The sequence below is a fragment of the Medicago truncatula genome, chromosome 7, assembly GCF_003473485.1.
Source record: "Medicago truncatula cultivar Jemalong A17 chromosome 7, MtrunA17r5.0-ANR, whole genome shotgun sequence".
NCBI classification, from domain to species: domain Eukaryota; kingdom Viridiplantae; phylum Streptophyta; class Magnoliopsida; order Fabales; family Fabaceae; genus Medicago; species Medicago truncatula.
Window position 1 is genome coordinate 48,861,043 of NC_053048.1, and position 18,722 is coordinate 48,879,764.

The window sequence follows — 18,722 nt, forward strand, 5'->3', positions numbered from 1 at the left end:
TCTAATACAAAATTTGAGTTGTGTTGTTAATCAATTTCGGCATTTCATTCACCTAAAAATGTATGTTGTTGATAACTTTTTGAACATATTAGACATATCTCATTAAACATTTTGATTACTTCATTAACCACAAAATTATTTCACATTAAACACTTATTTTACATAAATGTGTGTAATGTCATTCTTTTGAAATTTGTAAAATAAGTGGTTCATGACTTGCATTTTAGTTGTTAATGAAAGAGTCAAAATGGTTAATGAGATTCATGTTAAAAAGTGGTTAGGAACATACATTTTTTTGGTTAATGAAGTGGTAAAATGGTTAATGCCACGGCTAAATTTTTGTATTGGAGAAAGAGCAAAATCTTCATCTTTATGAATACACTCAACATTATGTTCTTTTCCCTTTTTCAATTATCTCGATATACGTAATGGAGTCTTGTTGGGTTGTTCAAAACAACTGAAAATGTTAAGATTATTAGACCGGATATTTTTTTTCTGGTTGTTTGGATTCAAACTCAAATTCTCTTTGTTGCTCGTATGAGTTTTTAGATGATGTTTTTCATTCTGTCTCGATGACTATAGACTAAATTTGAATATTTCATTTATATATATAAAAAAAAAAAATGAATGATAACAAAATATTAACTATATGCCACTAATTGATAACATTATAGTTTTAAAATAAATAAAAATAAGTCAAATGATTAATAAGTTTTAAAATTGTTTAATTTTCATTAATACTTTAATGTATCTTGACATTAGCAGCTTACCTTAACATGCTGATGCTATATTGCTGTTCCCCATTTTTTAATAGAGTTATGATACATAAACACCCTTAGGTGGCAATACACCCCTTGACACCTACACAAAAATCTGACATGTGGCCATATGGACCCCGCACAAGTACACTTTCTCTTTCTTCTTCTCTTCTCTCTTCCTAATATATGGGGTGTACAAGGGTGTATGCAATTAAAAGGTGTCTATGTAACATTTTTTTTTTTAATAAGCCGCACACATGTGGTTGAGGCTTCAACTTAGTACTATAAAAGGCATTGAAGAGAGAGATATAATAATGCAATTGCAATGTACCATATAGAGAACTCCTAAATAAACAAAATAAAAAACATTCTCTTCTCTCCCATTTCCCCTCTTATATATCTCTTCTCTCTTCTATTTCCTCTCGATTATTATTATTTTTTTCTTTCACATTTTCTTTTGTTATCTACTTGTGCTTTTTATAAATGTATTGTTCTGCTTCTCTTTTCATTTGATCACAGAAGCAGCAGAACATAATTTGACTTTCCACACAAGTCTAGTTCTGTGGCCAGGTTAATATTTCCATTTCAGATGAAGCATACCTAGTCACATGAAAAGCTAAAAAAAGTTGTTTGTTAGTTTTGAGATCTAGGAACTGGTTTTTCTTTACTCTCTAGAGTAGAGTAACTCACATTGTTTTGCGTGGACCAGAAGCAAAACATAACAATTTATTACAAAACAAAAACAAATATTCCTGTTTCTTAACAAAGTTGATTCCTTTAAACTCTTTTGTATCTATTAGTGTTTGTCTTCAACCATTGTTCACATCTTTGTCTTTCTCATTCTTCTCTTTTGTTTTTGTCAAAAACTACTATTTCAAATGGATCGTTTTTCTTCTACTACTATCCCTTTTGCATTACAAGGAGCAAAAGATGACCTAACCATGCAGATTTCTTTGATTTGGAGCCAAATCAAAGCTCCATTAATCGTTCCATTACTAAGAATATCAGTGTTTTTGTGTTTGATAATGTCGGTGATGATGTTCATTGAGAGGGTTTATATGGGTGTTGTCATTACTCTTGTGAAGCTATTTGGAAGAAAACCTGAAAAACGTTACAAATGGGAACCGATTAAGGATGATATTGAGTTAGGGAACTCTTGTTATCCTATGGTTCTTGTTCAAATACCTATGTACAATGAAAGAGAGGTACTTTATTTTTTATTCTAAAAAATGCAACTTTGTTAAGCATAGTAGTTGAGCACTTTTTTTAAAGCTTGATATTGAGTTTTCTTTTAATGTATGTATGTAGGTTTATCAATTGTCAATTGGAGCTGCATGTGGTCTTTCATGGCCTTCTGATAGGATCATTATACAAGTTCTTGATGACTCCACTGACCCAACAATCAAGGTAACCACTGAATTTAAATTATTAAATCCAAGATTTTTAATTCACTCTACGTCGCGATTCTTAATATTGCAAAAATATCATAATCATTTACAATTTATATCGACTCAATTGCGATGTCTTTTAGTCACAAACTCACATAACCTAAAATACATTGATGTCACAGCTCAGATCGTAGTCACGTACCTTTCAAACCCTTCGGAACAAAATCAATGTTTTATTAGTTTTACCCTAACAAGAAAAAAGTCTAGTTTTAAAAAAACATCGATCATGTGATATTGATTAACATTAATTTTATGGTGACAAAAAAAATGTAGGAGTTGGTGCAACTAGAATGCCAAAGATGGGCAAGCAAAGGAGTGAATATAAAGTATGAAGTTAGGGACAATAGAAATGGATACAAAGCAGGGGCTTTAAAAGAAGGAATGAAGCATAGCTATGTGAAGCAATGTGATCATGTTGCAATATTTGATGCTGATTTTCAACCAGAGCCTGATTTTTTGTGGCGTACCGTACCATTTATGGTGCATAATCCTGAAATTGGGCTTATTCAAGCTCGTTGGAAATTTGGTAATTTTCTTTCTTTTTCTTTTAAGTTTCAACACCAACAAAGCACTTTTCTAAATTTAGATTTTGACATAATCTTAAATTAAGATTCTTAATATGGAATTTGCTTATAGAAAAACTGTCGGTGGGTGATTTTTGTATTAGGAATTTTTAGTTTGGTTGGAGTGATGGTGGGTACCACTTTATGGTTGAACAACCCTGTGTAATGTGTAAAGTTGCAAGCATCACGGTCTATGGTACCACCTTCAGCTTTCGTGGTTGCCTTCCATTTAAGCCACGTTTATTTCTCTTTAATTCTTTTTAATTAAACTTATTTAAGTAAACTGCTTCGTTTTCACGAGGGACTAAAAATATGGTGATAAAAAGTTGGTAAAAAAATTTAGAGAGACTAAAATTAAAATTAAAAGATGAATGTTTTTTTAATTGTTGGATATCTTCTAGGACAACCGTGAACATTAATATTTTGTATCAGATGGGATCATAATAAGTGGTAAAATTAATACTGATGCATTCTAGATATGGAATTGTATCAAAATCTTTGATTTAGGACCATCTAAGAGTAAGGTGATTAAAACTCTCATTTTAAACCCACTAACAATAAAATTTGTCTTGACCCTCGTTTTATTATTAAAGAGCTCTCAGCTTTTTAGTGGAGAGTCCTTACCTTAATGAATGTTTTTGTTGAGACTAGAAATATACTTAGCTCATTTTATAAAAAGAGAAAAATTAGCACTTCCTTTTTATACATATGGACCTACTTGGTTCTACTACCCTCCAAAAAAAATCATTACAGAGAATGTGTTATTTCAGGTGATGTTAAATATTTCAACACCTTTATTTTATATTTTTTTCTTAATACATCTATTTTGTTTGGTTTCTTATGTTCCATGTTGGAAAAAGGGTTGAAATGGCATATTCGTAAACCTATAAAATATATATTTTGCGGACAGCCTGTCACGAAAAGTTGTGAACGAAACTGATGATAGATGACTAACCATGAGGCCCATGATATGATATAAAATAATAATGGTTTTCACGTACCATATTATATTACCCTGGCTAATTATTCATTTATAGCATAATATGGTTTGGCTGTGTAATTTTGTGGCCGAAAAGTTTGATCAACACTTTACCACTTCTTAGTGTGGAAACAGATAATTATATTCAGAGGAAAAGACATGGTTATGAAGCACGGATGTAAACACTAATATGCTGACACAACTAAAAAATTTAAAAAATCACATAAGTGATTATATATGTCGTTGTCGAACACGGCAAGTGTCTGACACGGAAACCCGCATTATCCGAGGAGTGTCCGTAAATGCCACACACTATTCACATAAAGAATTGCTATGGCCTATATGTGCAATTCCAAATTTATGCTGTATAATGTTATCAGATAATAATTGAAGATTTTGTGCGGGACCAACCATTATTATTGTTGATTTATTTATGGAGGGCAATGCTTGAAACATGCATGTGTACTATTTGAAAGAGCATTGCTGTCTTACACATCAACAACACCGTTGTTGGAATTATTGTGGTTGTTGATATCATCATTATTCTTATAGTGCTTCTTCATCCTCCTTTTACTACTCTTCTGCTAATACCGGCAATTGCATGTGCAAATTTAATGTTGGACTCATTTCATACTCACTTTTTTCATCTCAACTAACCGACAGATGCATTTATTTTCAACTTTATAATTTCTGCATAATTCATTAATCTAGTTACATGATAAATTTCATGCCAGCAAGGTTGTTACTAGTAACTAACTAGACAGTTTTTTCCTATTTTTTTTTATTATGTTTTTTCAGTGAATTCGGATGAATGTATGATGACTAGAATGCAAGAGATGTCACTAGATTACCATTTTACTGTGGAACAAGAAGTGGGGTCTTCCACTTATGCCTTCTTTGGCTTCAACGGTAAATATTTTAATTTCATCTTTCTACAATAAAAATAAAATAAAATCTTATGGTAAAAAATTGAACAAATGCTGTTTATTTGGTTCCATAAAAAATAGCTGATAATTTATACTGTTCTGAACTACAATAGGGACTGCGGGAGTGTGGAGAATTTCGGCGCTGAACGAGGCTGGTGGATGGAAGGATAGGACCACAGTTGAAGATATGGACTTGGCTGTTAGAGCTAGTCTCAAAGGGTGGAAGTTCTTATACTTGTCAAACTTGAAGGTCCACTTTCATAATTATTTCAAACTCAATAATTCAATCTTGGATTTTTAAAATATTCATAATTAAAGATGTTTTAAAAAACGAACCGAATCATATGGTTCCTCTGGTTGAACCGTGAACCTACATTGTCTAAGGTTCGGTTATTTAAATGGTTCAATTGAATCTTTATCATGTTTAAGCGGTTTAAAACAGTTGAACCATGATTCAGGTTTTGTTGTTAAAGTATTGATTTGAAAAGAAAAAAAATAGAATGCTATAACAAATAAATATATGAAATGGATTGAGTTTATATTATTAATTGGTCACTGATTTTAGGTATTTATTTTGAATACAGGTTAAAAATGAACTGCCGAGTACTTTCAAGGCCTACCGTTACCAACAGCATCGTTGGTCTTGTGGACCAGCCAATCTTTTCCGAAAAATGGTCTTGGAGATTATTAGAAACAAGGTAAGTTTAATGTTGCTTCGTTGAATTATTTTCAATCTACAGTACAAAATATACTCATGCTAATAATGTGTATGCATTGCAGAAAGTGTCCTTGTGGAAGAAGATACATGTAATTTACAGTTTCTTCTTTGTTCGGAAAGTGATAGCACACATCAATACGTTTGTGTTTTATTGCATTGTTCTACCTGCAACAGTTTTGGTACCTGAAGTTGCAGTCCCAAAATGGGGAGCTGTTTATATTCCTTCAGTTATCACTCTTCTTAATGCAGTTGGAACTCCAAGGTGTTTATTTCTCTCAACTATTCCTCTATAACTTAAGACATTAGTTAGTTAAAATATCGAATAATATGTATTTAAATGTATACCTTTTTCAACTACTACTGTGTAACATGCTGTACAAATACATAAGCCAAATTTCCCTTTAAATACAAGAAACTTGTTATGCAAGTAAAACTTTGTTAACTTGATTGTGTTTTCTACATGTCAGGTCACTCCATTTACTCGTCTTTTGGATTCTATTTGAGAATGTCATGTCTCTGCATAGAGCAAAGGCAACTGTTATTGGTCTACTGGAGGCTAGTCGAGTGAATGAATGGATTGTCACTGAGAAACTTGGAGATGCTCTCAAGGCTAAAGCAGGGACTAAAGCACTCAAGAAGCCTCGATTCAGGATTGAAGACAGGTATAAATTAGTACTATTGTCTTAGTTATTTGATAGCATTCAACTAGTTTTTTAATCATGATTGTGTCACAATCTTTAATATTTAGAGCATCGCAATTTAAGCAACTGATGCGACCAATAGTAAATTGTGGTCGCATAGATGTTGCAGAAACTTTTATGTCGTGACTCGGATGGCAGTTGCAAACCACTTTTAAAAACTCTGGCATTCAATGATTTCTAAATAGTAAATGTTATATGGTACTTCTACTTACCTACATTTGTTATCTTTGTTCTCAAATATCAAATAGGATTCACTTGTTAGAACTTGGCGTTGGAATGTATCTCTTCTTTATCGGCTGCTACGATGTCATGTTTGGGAAAAACCACTTCTTCATCTTTCTCTTTATCCAAGCAATCGCCTTCTTCATCATGGCATTTGGATATGTCGGAACCTTCGTTCCCAACTGAAGAAGGACTTGGTGATTCTTCAATCAGCAATTTCATCTTCTGTTGATTCAATATTGAACACGTTGTAATATATTGCGTTTTCAGCATACTTCTCGTAAATTATAGCTTGTTAGTTTAAAGGAAAAGATTGTTATTCTTTGAGGTTTTGCATAAGGGTCAGTGACTCTTGAAGAGTTTAGTTTTCTTGTGAATATTCAAAAAAGACAGAAAATATATGAAGTCCTTCTCATGGAAGATAAGTCCACAGAACAAGAACAAGGCAGCAGTCTACTGACATCGATCCTTAGGGAAGCAATAATGTTGTATTGGATGGATTGTTTATAATAAGATTTTGTAGTTCATTTTGATTTCATTTTTTTTCTTGAAGTTGTATTTGTTGGAAAAATAAGTCGCTTCAAGAAATTGATAAAATACATAAAGTTCCATTTTGCATAATATTTTTTAAATTCTCCTGTTTTGACGTTTGACACAAGTTTTAAGGAGTAATTAAAGTATATAAACATTTGTGTTTTTTTACTTAAATGTCCTTATTTATCATTAAATTCACATGTGATAAACCAAAGGTTGCAACTACTTTAATAGTTTATTGTGTTTTTCAACAAGGGTAAACTTGATAAAACAATATTAAATTCACTAAAACATCAAAAGTTTTGGAATATAGTTGAAGTTCTAAAACATCAAAAGAAAAGAAATAGAGGGAGTATACGATATCATTATGGATCATGCTAATATATGTTTTAAAACACATGTTAATTTTCAATTTTTTAGAAAATGGGATACATATTTCATCGAATTACGATCCTCTCCATTTAAAATTCTTTTGATTTCTTCTATTTGAAAAAAATAAAATAAAGGCAAAATTACACTTTTAGTCCCTTAACTTAATTTCAGGTAACAGTTTGGTCCTTTATCTTTTTTTCATTTCAATTTGGTCCTTTTTGTCCATTTTTATATACATTTTTAAGCTTCAAATCTAATATTCTTATGCAAACATAGACTAGGATCATAGATTTGAAGATTGAAAGACCATAAGAAAATAAAATCATGAATTTTAAACTTAAAAATTCATATGAAAATGGACAAAAATGACCAAATTGAAATGAAAAAAAGATAAACAACCAAATTGTTACATGAAATTAAGTTAAGACACTAAAAGTGTAATTTTGTTTAAAATAAAATACAGAGAAGTTTAAAAAATATATATAAAGTAATTAATGGTACTATTTAGCATAACTGTTGAGAAATATAAACATCCTACAAAACCCATAATTTGGGCTTCTAAATGAGACTTATGCATAGTTTATTTGAATCAAGTTTATTCCAACGTTTGTACCCAAAAAAATGTGAAAGTTATGCATGGTCTATTTGAATCGAGTTCAATCCTACATTTGTATAAAAAATAAAAAATAAAAAAATAAAAAAAAAATAAAAAAAGTTCAATCTAGAGAAATGGAGTGTGAATTCCCTACGATCTAGCAAATTGTATGATCGTAAAACTATTAGATATACAAGAAAATGAGTGTGAGAGAGAGAGAGAGAGAGAGAGAGAGATGTCTCATTTCAGAGAGAACAAGTTGAAAAATGACAGGGATGGAGACGGGGAGAATTAAGAGTAGAGATTACAATGGATATTCACGGGAAGCAAAGTATTCATCGGCTACTCACTTATGAAATAAAATTGATATTATTGTCAACTTCGTATTAGTCCTTGTTGATGTCCGTTAGATGGGTATTTTACAAATTTTGAATCATCATCACAAACGTACGTCCATCAAACTCTAAAATAGGTGGTTCTTGCCAAACATGAGATGTGAGTGCAGAATACAATATCATTGCTCCATCTTTGTATCCAGTAAACTATTCATCTTGCTTTGACGAATTTTATCCACTGACATCAACAATCCATTAAGTGAGAGAATTTAGCAAGTTAATACAAAAAAATCCATAAATTGTCCTCGCAAGAGATTAACTCAACTCAATTGATATGAACAATACATAAAATTGTCCACACACAAAATCCATTATTTGGAGTAGAGAGAGTATCAATTTCCCTCTAACAAGAGAGAATTTAGTAAAACCCTCTAAACCCTCTCTTTCACGCCTACGCTTTCTCATTCACCATTCACCATACACAACAGGAGTAACAATGTTTCTGAGAAGACGCACCTTTCTTCATCTTCTTCCCAATTCAAACTTCAACAATTCCATTTCATTCTTCTGTTCCGAATCACTCACACTTCCTCAAAATCAACAACAATGGCTTCAAAAATTCCAACATATTCAATCCTTAATCGACCAAGATCGCACTCAACACGCCCAAAACCTCTTCAAATACCTTATTCTCTCCAAAGTTCCTTACTCATTTCCCTCGCAAATTCACTCCCTCCTATCCAAACCCATCTTTCTAGAAACCCTCTTTCCCTTTTGTTCCAATCCCAATGCCATCCACAGAGTCATTGAACTCTTCTATTCCATGAAAAACGACGGCTTTATCCTTCCCAATTGTTTTATCAACCGTCTTCTACAATCCCTTGTTGATTTACGCCACTTTCAAAAGGCCATTACTCTTTTTAATGATGTTGCTGAATCCGGTGTTCGACCCGATAGTTTTGCTTATGGAAAAGCTGTTCTTTCTGCTGCTATGTTGAAGGATTTAAATAAGTGTTTTGAGCTGATTAATTTAATGGAGAAAGATGGAATTCGTCCTACTACTTATGTGTATAATTTAGTGTTGGGTGGGTTGTGTAAAGCCAAGAAAATAAAGGATGCAAGGAAGGTGTTTGATGAAATGATTCAAAGAAATGTTGTTCCTAATACTGTGACTTTTAATACGCTTATTGATGGGTATTGTAAGGTGGGTGGAATAGACGAAGCTTTTAGATTGAGGGCTAGGATGAATGGTCCGTATTCGAAGGCTAATGTTGTTACTTACAATTGCTTGTTAAGTGGTCTTTGTGGTTTGGGGAGATTGGAAGATGCTAAGAGGGTGTTGTTGGAGATGGAAAGGAAAGGTTTTTTGCCTAGGGGGTTTTCGAGTCTTGTATTTGATGATCAGTTGATGAGTGGAAATGAAAATGGTTTGTTAAATGGAAATGGAACACAGGTCGATGAGTGGACTTGTAATGCTTTGTTGAATGGACTGTGCAAGGTAGGAAAGGTTGAAAAGGCCAAAGAGATTTTGGCAAAGCTAGAAAGTAATGGAGTGGTTCCAAGTCCAGTATCATATAATATACTGGTGAATGCTTATTGCCAAAAGGGTGACTTGAATAAAGGTATATTGACAGCTGAAGAAATGGAAAAACGGGGGTTGAAGCCTAGTTATGTCACCTTCAATACCCTGATTAACAAGTTTTGTGAAACTGGGGATTTGAACCAGGCAGAGAGATGGGTTAAGAAGATGATAGAGAAGGGTGTTTCTCCCACTTTGGAGACTTATAACTCTTTGATTAATGGTTATGGAATGACGTGTGATTTTGTCAGGTGTTTTGAGATTTTTGAGGAAATAGAAAATAAAGGGATGAAGCCTAATGTCAAAAGCTATGGTTCTCTTATAAACTGTTTGTGCAAAGATGGTAAGCTTCTTGATGCTGAGATTGTGCTTGGGGATATGGTAACTCGCGGGGTTTCTCCAAATGCAGATATATATAATATGCTCATTGAAGCTAGTTGTTCACTGAGTAAACCGAAAGATGCTTTCAGATTTTTAAATGAAATGATACAAAATGGAATAGATGCAACTATTGTGACATACAATACTTTAATAAATGGAATTGGGAAAAACGGAAGGGTAACAGAAGCTGAGAATCTGTTTCTCCATATGACCAGGAAGGGATATAAACCAGATGTGATTACATACAATTCCTTAATGTCAGTATACGCAATGTCAGGAAACCCCGAAAAATGCCTTGAATTGTACGATAATATGAAGAAGCGGGGCATAAAACCTTCAATTGGGACTTTCCATCCTTTGATCAATTCATGCAGGAAAAAAGGTGTAGTGACAATGGAGAAAATGTTTCAAGAAATGTTAGGAATGAAATTGATTCCAGATCGAGCTGTATATAATGAAATGATTTATGGTTATGCTGAAGATGGAAATGTTCTGAAGGCAATGTCTTTGCACCAACAAATGGTTGATCAGGGAATTGATTCCGACAAGGTGACTTACAACTGCTTGATTCTAGCACACCTTAGAGATCAAAGGGTCTCAGAAATAAAGCATATTTTAGATGATATGAAGGCAAAGGGTTTGGTTCCAAAGGCTGATACATATAAAATTCTGGTTAAGGGACATTGTGACTTAAAAGATTTCAACGGTGCGTATTTTTGGTACAGGGAAATGTTTGATTCTGGTTTCATTTTAAATGATTGCATTTGCTCTCAGCTAATATCCGGGCTTAGAGAGGAGGAAATGCTACACGAAGCTGAAATTGTATCCTCAGAGTTGACTAGTGAACTTCAACAACTTGAAGGCTAACAAATGATACATACCATTGTACATTATCCAACTTTACCATTTTGGCAATATTATCTGAATAAGTACCAGTTTCTCTTTTACCTCTCTCTTTTTCTCTAGATTCATCAAATAGATTTTTAGTTCGTAACTTTGACAGATTAAATATATAGTTGAAATAATAGGGGATTAATGGAAAAGGAGGAAAGACACAAAAGTACAAGTTTCACTGATTTTTTCTTTTTAACAATAAAGAGTCACTAATAGATGTTTATATACTTGTTAGTAAAATTACTAGAACAAGTTTTATCTCACAAGGTATTAAATCAAAACGATGTCACAATTTCTTATCATGCGTCAGGTTCAATGATATTAACGTTACAATTTAGTAAGGTAAACACAATTAGTATATCAACATAATATGGCTCCCAAATTGATAAAAATCATAACATTCCAATAGTGTGTATATTGTATCTTTTGTTGCAGAAGGGTCTCCAGTGCCACTTACGCCAGTCTTGTCGAGACTTCTTTTTTTTTACGGTTTGTAGAAACTTTTGTTATTCATCAATTTTCAGTCATTAATGTGCAGTTTCATTTTCCTATAGTATTTACCATTGCAATAAATCATGGAAAATCAATCAAATTCTGATGCAGGTACTACACTCCCCACGCCCCCCCTAATAACTGTTGATCGCACCATCCTGACTTTGCTTACCTAGTTTCTTAGCTCTTCTAGAACATCAATTCCATGCAGAGGTTCATCACTGAGACGTTCAACTTTTTCTCTTCCCATCTCTAGTTCAGATTTACTTATGCCACAAGAATATTGTGCGTTCTCTGAAACTGTCAGACTGCAACAGAGAGTTGAAAACTATACATTCTAATTGACTAGGTATTTCATTCTTTCAAAACTCTGGAGCCTCACCGGTTCTCTGCTTGCAGTGACCTATGTACTTTTGCTTGCACCGTACAAAATGAAGCTTGTGCCTGTCTTTAAACTATATATAGGCAGTTCTCCTTGGGAGCTCTTGTTTAAACAAGTGTTATTTGCTGCCTTAGACATCTTAGTTTAACTGGTTCCGCATCATGGAAGATTTATCTTCTGTTCCTTTCTTGTTTGCTCAAAATGCATGTCAGTTGAGTTGCATAGATTCTTTGTACTTAATTTCACAAAATACATGTGGAGAAACTTGATGGCACTTGAATCCCGAATTGATAGTGGAAATTGAATATAAGCTTGACTAGGGAATGATATTACCACAAGATCTATTCACAGGTTTATAGCAGCTTTGACTAGCTTATGGTGTATATAATAGTGTAGCTTATTGTTATCATGTTCATGAATTTGAACAGAATCCTTAAAAAGAAAACCTGGGGTTCAAATTTCTGCAAGCTAACCTTCTAATCTCATGTTCTTAGTGAACCTCTCATCATGGAATAGCTTTGACACATTTTTCCAAACTAATGAGGGAGCTATGGGTTTGTGAAGATCGAAGTTGGATCTCAAGTAAATTTATTTGATCATCCTCTATTCCTGTGTAACATTATTTTTCTAGTTACAATTGCAATTTTGTAGCTCCCTCCCTCCATCCCCGTACTCATTGTACATATATTAATAAGAAATGGCTGTGCAATTAATGTGTTTATTAAGCCCTTAATAGTTATCGTTATTAGCTTTCTTTTTGTTAGTATATATTAAATTTAAATTCTAAATAAATTGAACAATTTACTTAATAATTATGAGTAAGTGCTGGTTGGTTAAGTAAAAGTGTGGATAAAATATCATTACACGAAGTCCATTCAAAAAGATGTGCCAAGAATACTCCTTTTTTTCTTTAACAAGTGATGTGATTACTCTTAAGAAATAGTAGAAATAAAGAGAAATTTCTACTGAATTTTAACACAGCTGCAGGCAGCAGCTGTGTAACTAAGGTTGCAATTTTTTTTAATATACTCATGATTTATGGATATTCCTAATTCCTTTTGATAAATCAGCACCAGTGGAGTGGACGGCCTGTTCTCAACATTATTTTGTAGCATGGTATTCCGAAACTTTAAAAATGGCGTTGTTGCTAATTACTGTATGAGTTCAAAATTTCATTCGTGTTTTGTAAATAAAACATTTCACTGTTGAAATGAAAATTAATGAGATGTATTGAAAAATATCATGCTAAGGGACACTGGAATTCAAGATTAAACGGAAAGCACTTTTTGGTACAGGGACGTGATTGAGAGTGTTGGTGGTATATCTACTATATGCTGAAACAGGAAGACAAAGACATGAAGATTCACAATTTGTCTCCACGAAATGTAAGATGAAGATGGTGGAAAATGAAAACCTGAACTGGTGGACATTTTTAATCATAATTGCTGATTTTTACACGAATTTGTGGTAACGATGCTATCAAAGTTGGGAATTTAGTTGACAAATCAATTTTGAAGATAGGATTTCGTTGTTAGGAAATTTTACTGCTTAGAATATCAACTTATAAAAAAATAAAAATAAAACAAGTATATTGTAGGTCTTTATCACTAGATTAAGGATCCTACATCTCCTAGCCGGTTGTCCCTGTTGATAATTGTTTGTGAGGCTGAAATTCTGCCGGGCTTTGCTAGAAAAGAACAAATATGGTAATAAGTTTTCTGTGCGCGTACATGCATCGCGTTGCAATCTCTTGTCTGATCATGACAACGATCAAAAGAAAATGCCAGAAAAGCTTCAGAAACCAAAAAAAATCATTCCAACATGTATTTCACGGATACTTGCTTCTTTTGCTTAGTGAAAAAACGTAGATTAGAACAAAGAGTGATACTTGAACTAGTGTTGATCTTACCAGAACGAATGCACCGGATCTTATCAAAGTTTTGCAGCTAATCAAAATTCAACGGGGTTAGTCTTGTGACGCTTTGTCTGCATAACTTGTCTGTGCATGTTTGATACTAAGGTGGATTTGCCGTCACTGAGCCACCATAATTTTACAAAACCTAAAAATGGATTTTATGCCCAAATTATAGACAAGAGAAGAATGGTACCATAATATTGAGAGCCTTGGGAATTAGGAAGTTAAAAAATTCTTATTAAACAGTCATTAGTGTGGGTCATTTATCAAACAGTTTGCACTCTTACAAGAATGTTTCGATATGAATTTCATACACTTTGAGTATGTTACTGGTTCTGTATCAAAATCACATCATAACATAACTCCTAAATCATGCTTTGGAAAATAAAGCACCATTATGACATTTCCACTTCCACTTTGATACCAATCATACACTTAATTTAATTTGCAGCATTGCAAAAATGATATGCATGAACATACTACAAATTATCAACTAAAGACAACTATTCAATCAACCACTAACCAATGCATACAATGAAAATATAATTCACCAACAAATCACCACAAAGCTCAACAGTTAATCATCATCACAAAATAGAATTAGGACAATAAACACCAATTAGGTCAAATCCACTCCAAATTATTATTAAGAAAACCAAAACCAAAAAAGTGCATTAACCTTAACCGATTAAACATGTTGTAAGACATAATAGAAAATTGATTCAAAGAACTTTGAGAATATCATCAGCACCACTGAAAGTAAAAGCACCACCTTCCTCCAAATTGAAAAGCTTAACAACACCATCTTCAGCCAACAAAGCATAACGTCTTGACCTAACACCCAATCCAACAGGTTTATCACTCAAATCAAGCTCAACACCAATTGCTTTCGTGAAATCACCATTCCCATCAGACAAAAGCACCACTTCATCATTAACCTTCAAATCCTCCTTCCACGCTTTCATCACGAACGCATCGTTCACCGAAATGCAAGCGATGGTGTCAATTCCCTTCGCTTTTAGCTCCGCTGATTTCTCCACGAATCCAGGAACGTGTTTCTGTGAGCATGTTGGTGTGAAGGCTCCTGGAACGGCGAAGAGGACTGCTTTTTTGCCTTTTGTTAGGTCGGAGACGGTTATAGTTTGGACTTCGCCGGCGGGGTCGAGGTAGGAGAAGGTGGATTCGGGGAGTTTGTCGCCGACGGAGATGGTGGCGGAGATTTTGGGGGAAGAGGAGAATCGGAGAGGTTTTGAGTTGAAGCGGTTGAATTTGAGAGGGAGGGTGAAGTTGGAAGAGAGGGTTTTGGTTTTGGGAGATAAGAGTGAGGTAGTGGTAGAAGATGAGAGGAGTCTGGAGAAAGAGAGTGATGTTGCCATTGTTGATTTGGAAGAGTGAGAGAGAGTGAGTAGAAGGTGTTTGTGGAAATGAATGAATGAAGAAGGTGAAGTATGAATGAAGATGAATCTTGCCTCAACCTTACCACAAAATTAGGTTATTCTTACTACTTGGCTGCTTCTTCTTCTGCCAGGTAGCACCTTCTCTTACCAAACATATCGTTATTTTCGCCAACTAACAGTGATTTTTTCAGACAAAACAAAATAGAATTTTATTTTTTTTATTTGCACTCAAACTAAGATTGATCTTGGAGCTGATTATAATTGAAATTGATCTCAGAACTATACTAAATTAATGGCATTCAGTTAATTTGAAGGAAAAAAAATATTAACATTTCATCCAAATGATTTGGGTAAAATATAATTAATTAAAAATAATTCTAACATGTATTTTGAAAATGGTTTAAAATTTATTTTGCAAAGAAAGATACTGACATTTAAAAATGTCCTGTCGATAAAAAAAATTAAAATTCATCTTTCTTGAAATTAAAGAGGCTAAACCAAAAGATAAAACTAAAATGCGAAAATTCAATATATATTCACATATATTTATAATTTCCCTCAAAAAAAAAACATATATTTATATAATTTGGATACAGTAAAAAAAATACCAATGTCTCTTATGAGTGATAGACACATATGATAAATTAACGAAATTAAAGGCCCTTAATTGATGTGCCACGTGTCGACCATTGTGGGTGCCACGTCAGCGAAGACTAAGTCAAAAGTGGTCTTGGGGGTCAAAACTGCCAAATACCCAATACATAGGGGGCTGTTTTATATTTTAATTAGTTAGAGGTCAAAATCGTAACTTTCAAAAAGATAGGAGGTCAAAAGTGCAATTAAACCTAAAAAAAAATGCATGTTTTCTTTAAATATTTTTCATGAAAAAAAAATGAAGCATTTTCTTTTTGTTTTTCGGAAGAAACCCCAATCAAACATTAGAAGAAATGTGCAGAAACTTGAATTCAGCAATGGAAGAAGGATGGTGACGTTTTTTTTAGAGAAAACATAAAGATGGTTTGAAGTCTTCATGGAAAACATAACTGAAAATGAAATATTATTAATAAATTGTAATTACATATTTACCTTTCAGTTTAACTTGTTTTTAAAAAGAAAAGTTGGGGTGTTTTGTCCAAATAAAAAGATGTTGTGTGCTAAAACACACCTTAGTAAAAGCGGGTGGATGTGTTGTAGCATTGCCTTTACTTTTTAATTATATTTTTGACTGGTTGGATTTTTTTTATTTTTTACGAACTGGTTGAAATTCTTAATCAATGTGTTTGTGAAATATTTTTTGACAGTGACTTTGTTAATAAATTAAGTCAGTTTGTGTAGGAAGATGACAAAACAATTAGGTTGGAAATAGAGGTTGATATTTTCACATCCTTTGTAATTGTCGCCAGGGACCCCGCCTACGTGGAAGATTCCTGAGTATATTGTTTGTTTCCCAGCCCGAAAGGGCATCCATATTTTAAAATCATTTTGGTATAAAAATATTTTCTCCTATTTTTATTAGTCCAAAAGATAGCACTGCTTATTTTTAATTACTTAATATTACTGTTCACTAACGACTTCAAAAAAAATACTGTTCACTGAAAAATTTAGATATTATAATTGAATTACGCGGTATTAAAAATTGATTTTGGTTGTATTGATTTCGATAATAGTGGGTTAAATTTAAAATGATTTGGGTTAAAATGTATTTATAAAAAAAAAAAAAAATTATCATCTCATAATGTTTGGACTTTGGATATATATATATATATATATATATATATATGAATTTGGTGTAGGATAATTCAAGTGGTAGTTTTTTTTTTTTTTTTGAAAGAATAATTCAAGTAGTAGTTAAGTTTGTTAGTATTACTTTTAGTTGGTTATAAATTGTGTTGTTAGAAGTTATAAGTGTTGATAATTATAGCCTAGTGCTAGTATCCGTGAGCTTATTGTACTCTTGTGCAAGTGTGTATAAGTAGCACTGGTGCTCAATAATTAATTTAGTGAGACTATTTAATTCAATTGAGTTTATCATTTTTCTTTGAGTTAATAGTGTTTTTCACCTTTGTAATATAGGTTTTTTATGTTTTCGTCCTATAAAATTTTCAGTTTAGTTTCCGTTCTCGTAAAAAAAAAAATCCGGAAAACCCTCTTCCCCCATCCAACTCAGCAGATTCGCTTAAGTGGCGCTGACTTGGTTTTTTTTTCATTTTTTATTTTTTTTAACTGGCCCATCAGATTTTATTATTAAAATATCTGAAATTTAATTTTTAAAAAATAATAAAAATTCATTTATATTAATTTATAAAAAAATTTGAAAATTAATTTTTGAAAATAAAAAAATTTGTAAAAATTAGAAAAAAATTCAGGAATCTTTTTTTTTTACGGATATTTTAAAAAAAAAATCTGGAAATGTTTTTTATTACCAATTTTTTTTGTATAAAAAAATCAACTTTTTAATTTCGAAAGATAAATTTGAACTTTTTAATTCTAGGAAAAATGGAATTTCCACAATGATGGCAAAAATGGAAAAATCTTCATAATTTCATAAAAAAAAAAAAGATTTTTTTTCCAAATTTTTAATTTCAAAAAATATTTTATAAAAATTATGGAATAAAATTTTCGAAAAAAAAATTGAATTTTTTCTAAATTTGTATCCAGATTTAAAAAAAAAAAATCCATAATTTAGAAAAAAAAAATCTGATTATATTTTCTGATTTTTTAAAATTAAAAAAAATTATACTTATTTTATGATTTTTTAAATTTTTTTTAAAAAAAATGGTAATAATTTTTTTTCTTCAGAAAACAACTTATTAAAAATCTTCTTCATTTCGTAAAAAAACAAATTTTTTAAATTTCGAAAAAAAAATCTTAATGTTTTTTCTGATTTCGAAAAAAAAACAACTTATTTTTTTTTTATTTTAAAATTTTTTGAAAAAAAAATCTGATGTGGAAATGTTTTTTTACATGTGGCCAATTAAAAAAAAATGTCAACTCAGTGCCACAAAAGCGAATCTGCTGAGTTGGACGGGGGAGGGGAGGGTTTTTGGAAAAAAAATTACAAGGATGGAAACCAAACTGAAAATTTTATAGGGGTGAAAAGCACTATTAACCCTTTTTCTTTCTCTCAAAAATTGAATAGGAGAATTCTGATTCATAATGTCAATTGAAGAGTTGGTGTGAGTATGATGTCCCGGCAAGCGCTATCAGAGTATTAGAATTCTGATTCATAAATCATAAGAGTTAGTGTTAGTGAATCAAGGTTAAGGTTGCTTGTGTTGTTCTTCTTTGATCATGTCTACTTCAACAAAGTCCTTTTTGCAAATATATCCATTCTTGATCGCAAGAACTAGGATCAATGGTGCATGAATACGAGGTCATCTTTGGACATCAAGATGAGCTTCAAATTGTGAATGAAGAGTTCAAGAATAGGAGCATAATGATATTAATGTGCAGAAAGCTACTCACAAAGATCTCAAGAAAAAGGAGCGCAAAGCACAATTCTTTGATCAATCAATGTGTCAATTTTGCTGA

General features: G+C 32.3%; 3 protein-coding genes across 3 annotated transcripts; 2 read left to right on the forward strand and 1 right to left on the reverse strand.

Moving 5' to 3' along the window:
- The first annotated feature begins 1,073 nt into the window (after window positions 1–1,073).
- LOC25499386 (glucomannan 4-beta-mannosyltransferase 9) lies at window positions 1,074–6,938 on the forward strand. The gene is made up of 9 exons (XM_013594633.3): window positions 1,074–1,963; window positions 2,067–2,165; window positions 2,480–2,732; window positions 4,547–4,657; window positions 4,788–4,924; window positions 5,259–5,372; window positions 5,455–5,654; window positions 5,860–6,054; window positions 6,342–6,938. Exons 1-9 carry the CDS (start codon window positions 1,637–1,639, stop codon window positions 6,499–6,501), a joined length of 1,596 nt encoding a protein of 531 aa, XP_013450087.1. The 5' UTR covers window positions 1,074–1,636; the 3' UTR covers window positions 6,502–6,938.
- Window positions 6,939–8,647: 1,709 nt separating this feature from the next.
- LOC25499387 (pentatricopeptide repeat-containing protein At5g12100, mitochondrial) lies at window positions 8,648–10,978 on the forward strand. The gene has a single exon (XM_013594634.3). It carries the CDS (start codon window positions 8,648–8,650, stop codon window positions 10,976–10,978), a length of 2,331 nt encoding a protein of 776 aa, XP_013450088.1.
- A 3,322-nt stretch (window positions 10,979–14,300) lies between these two features.
- On the reverse strand, window positions 14,301–15,323 carry LOC25499388 (peroxiredoxin-2E, chloroplastic). The gene has a single exon (XM_013594635.3). It carries the CDS (start codon window positions 15,168–15,170, stop codon window positions 14,517–14,519), a length of 654 nt encoding a protein of 217 aa, XP_013450089.1. The 5' UTR covers window positions 15,171–15,323; the 3' UTR covers window positions 14,301–14,516.
- Between the last annotated feature and the right edge of the window lie 3,399 nt (window positions 15,324–18,722).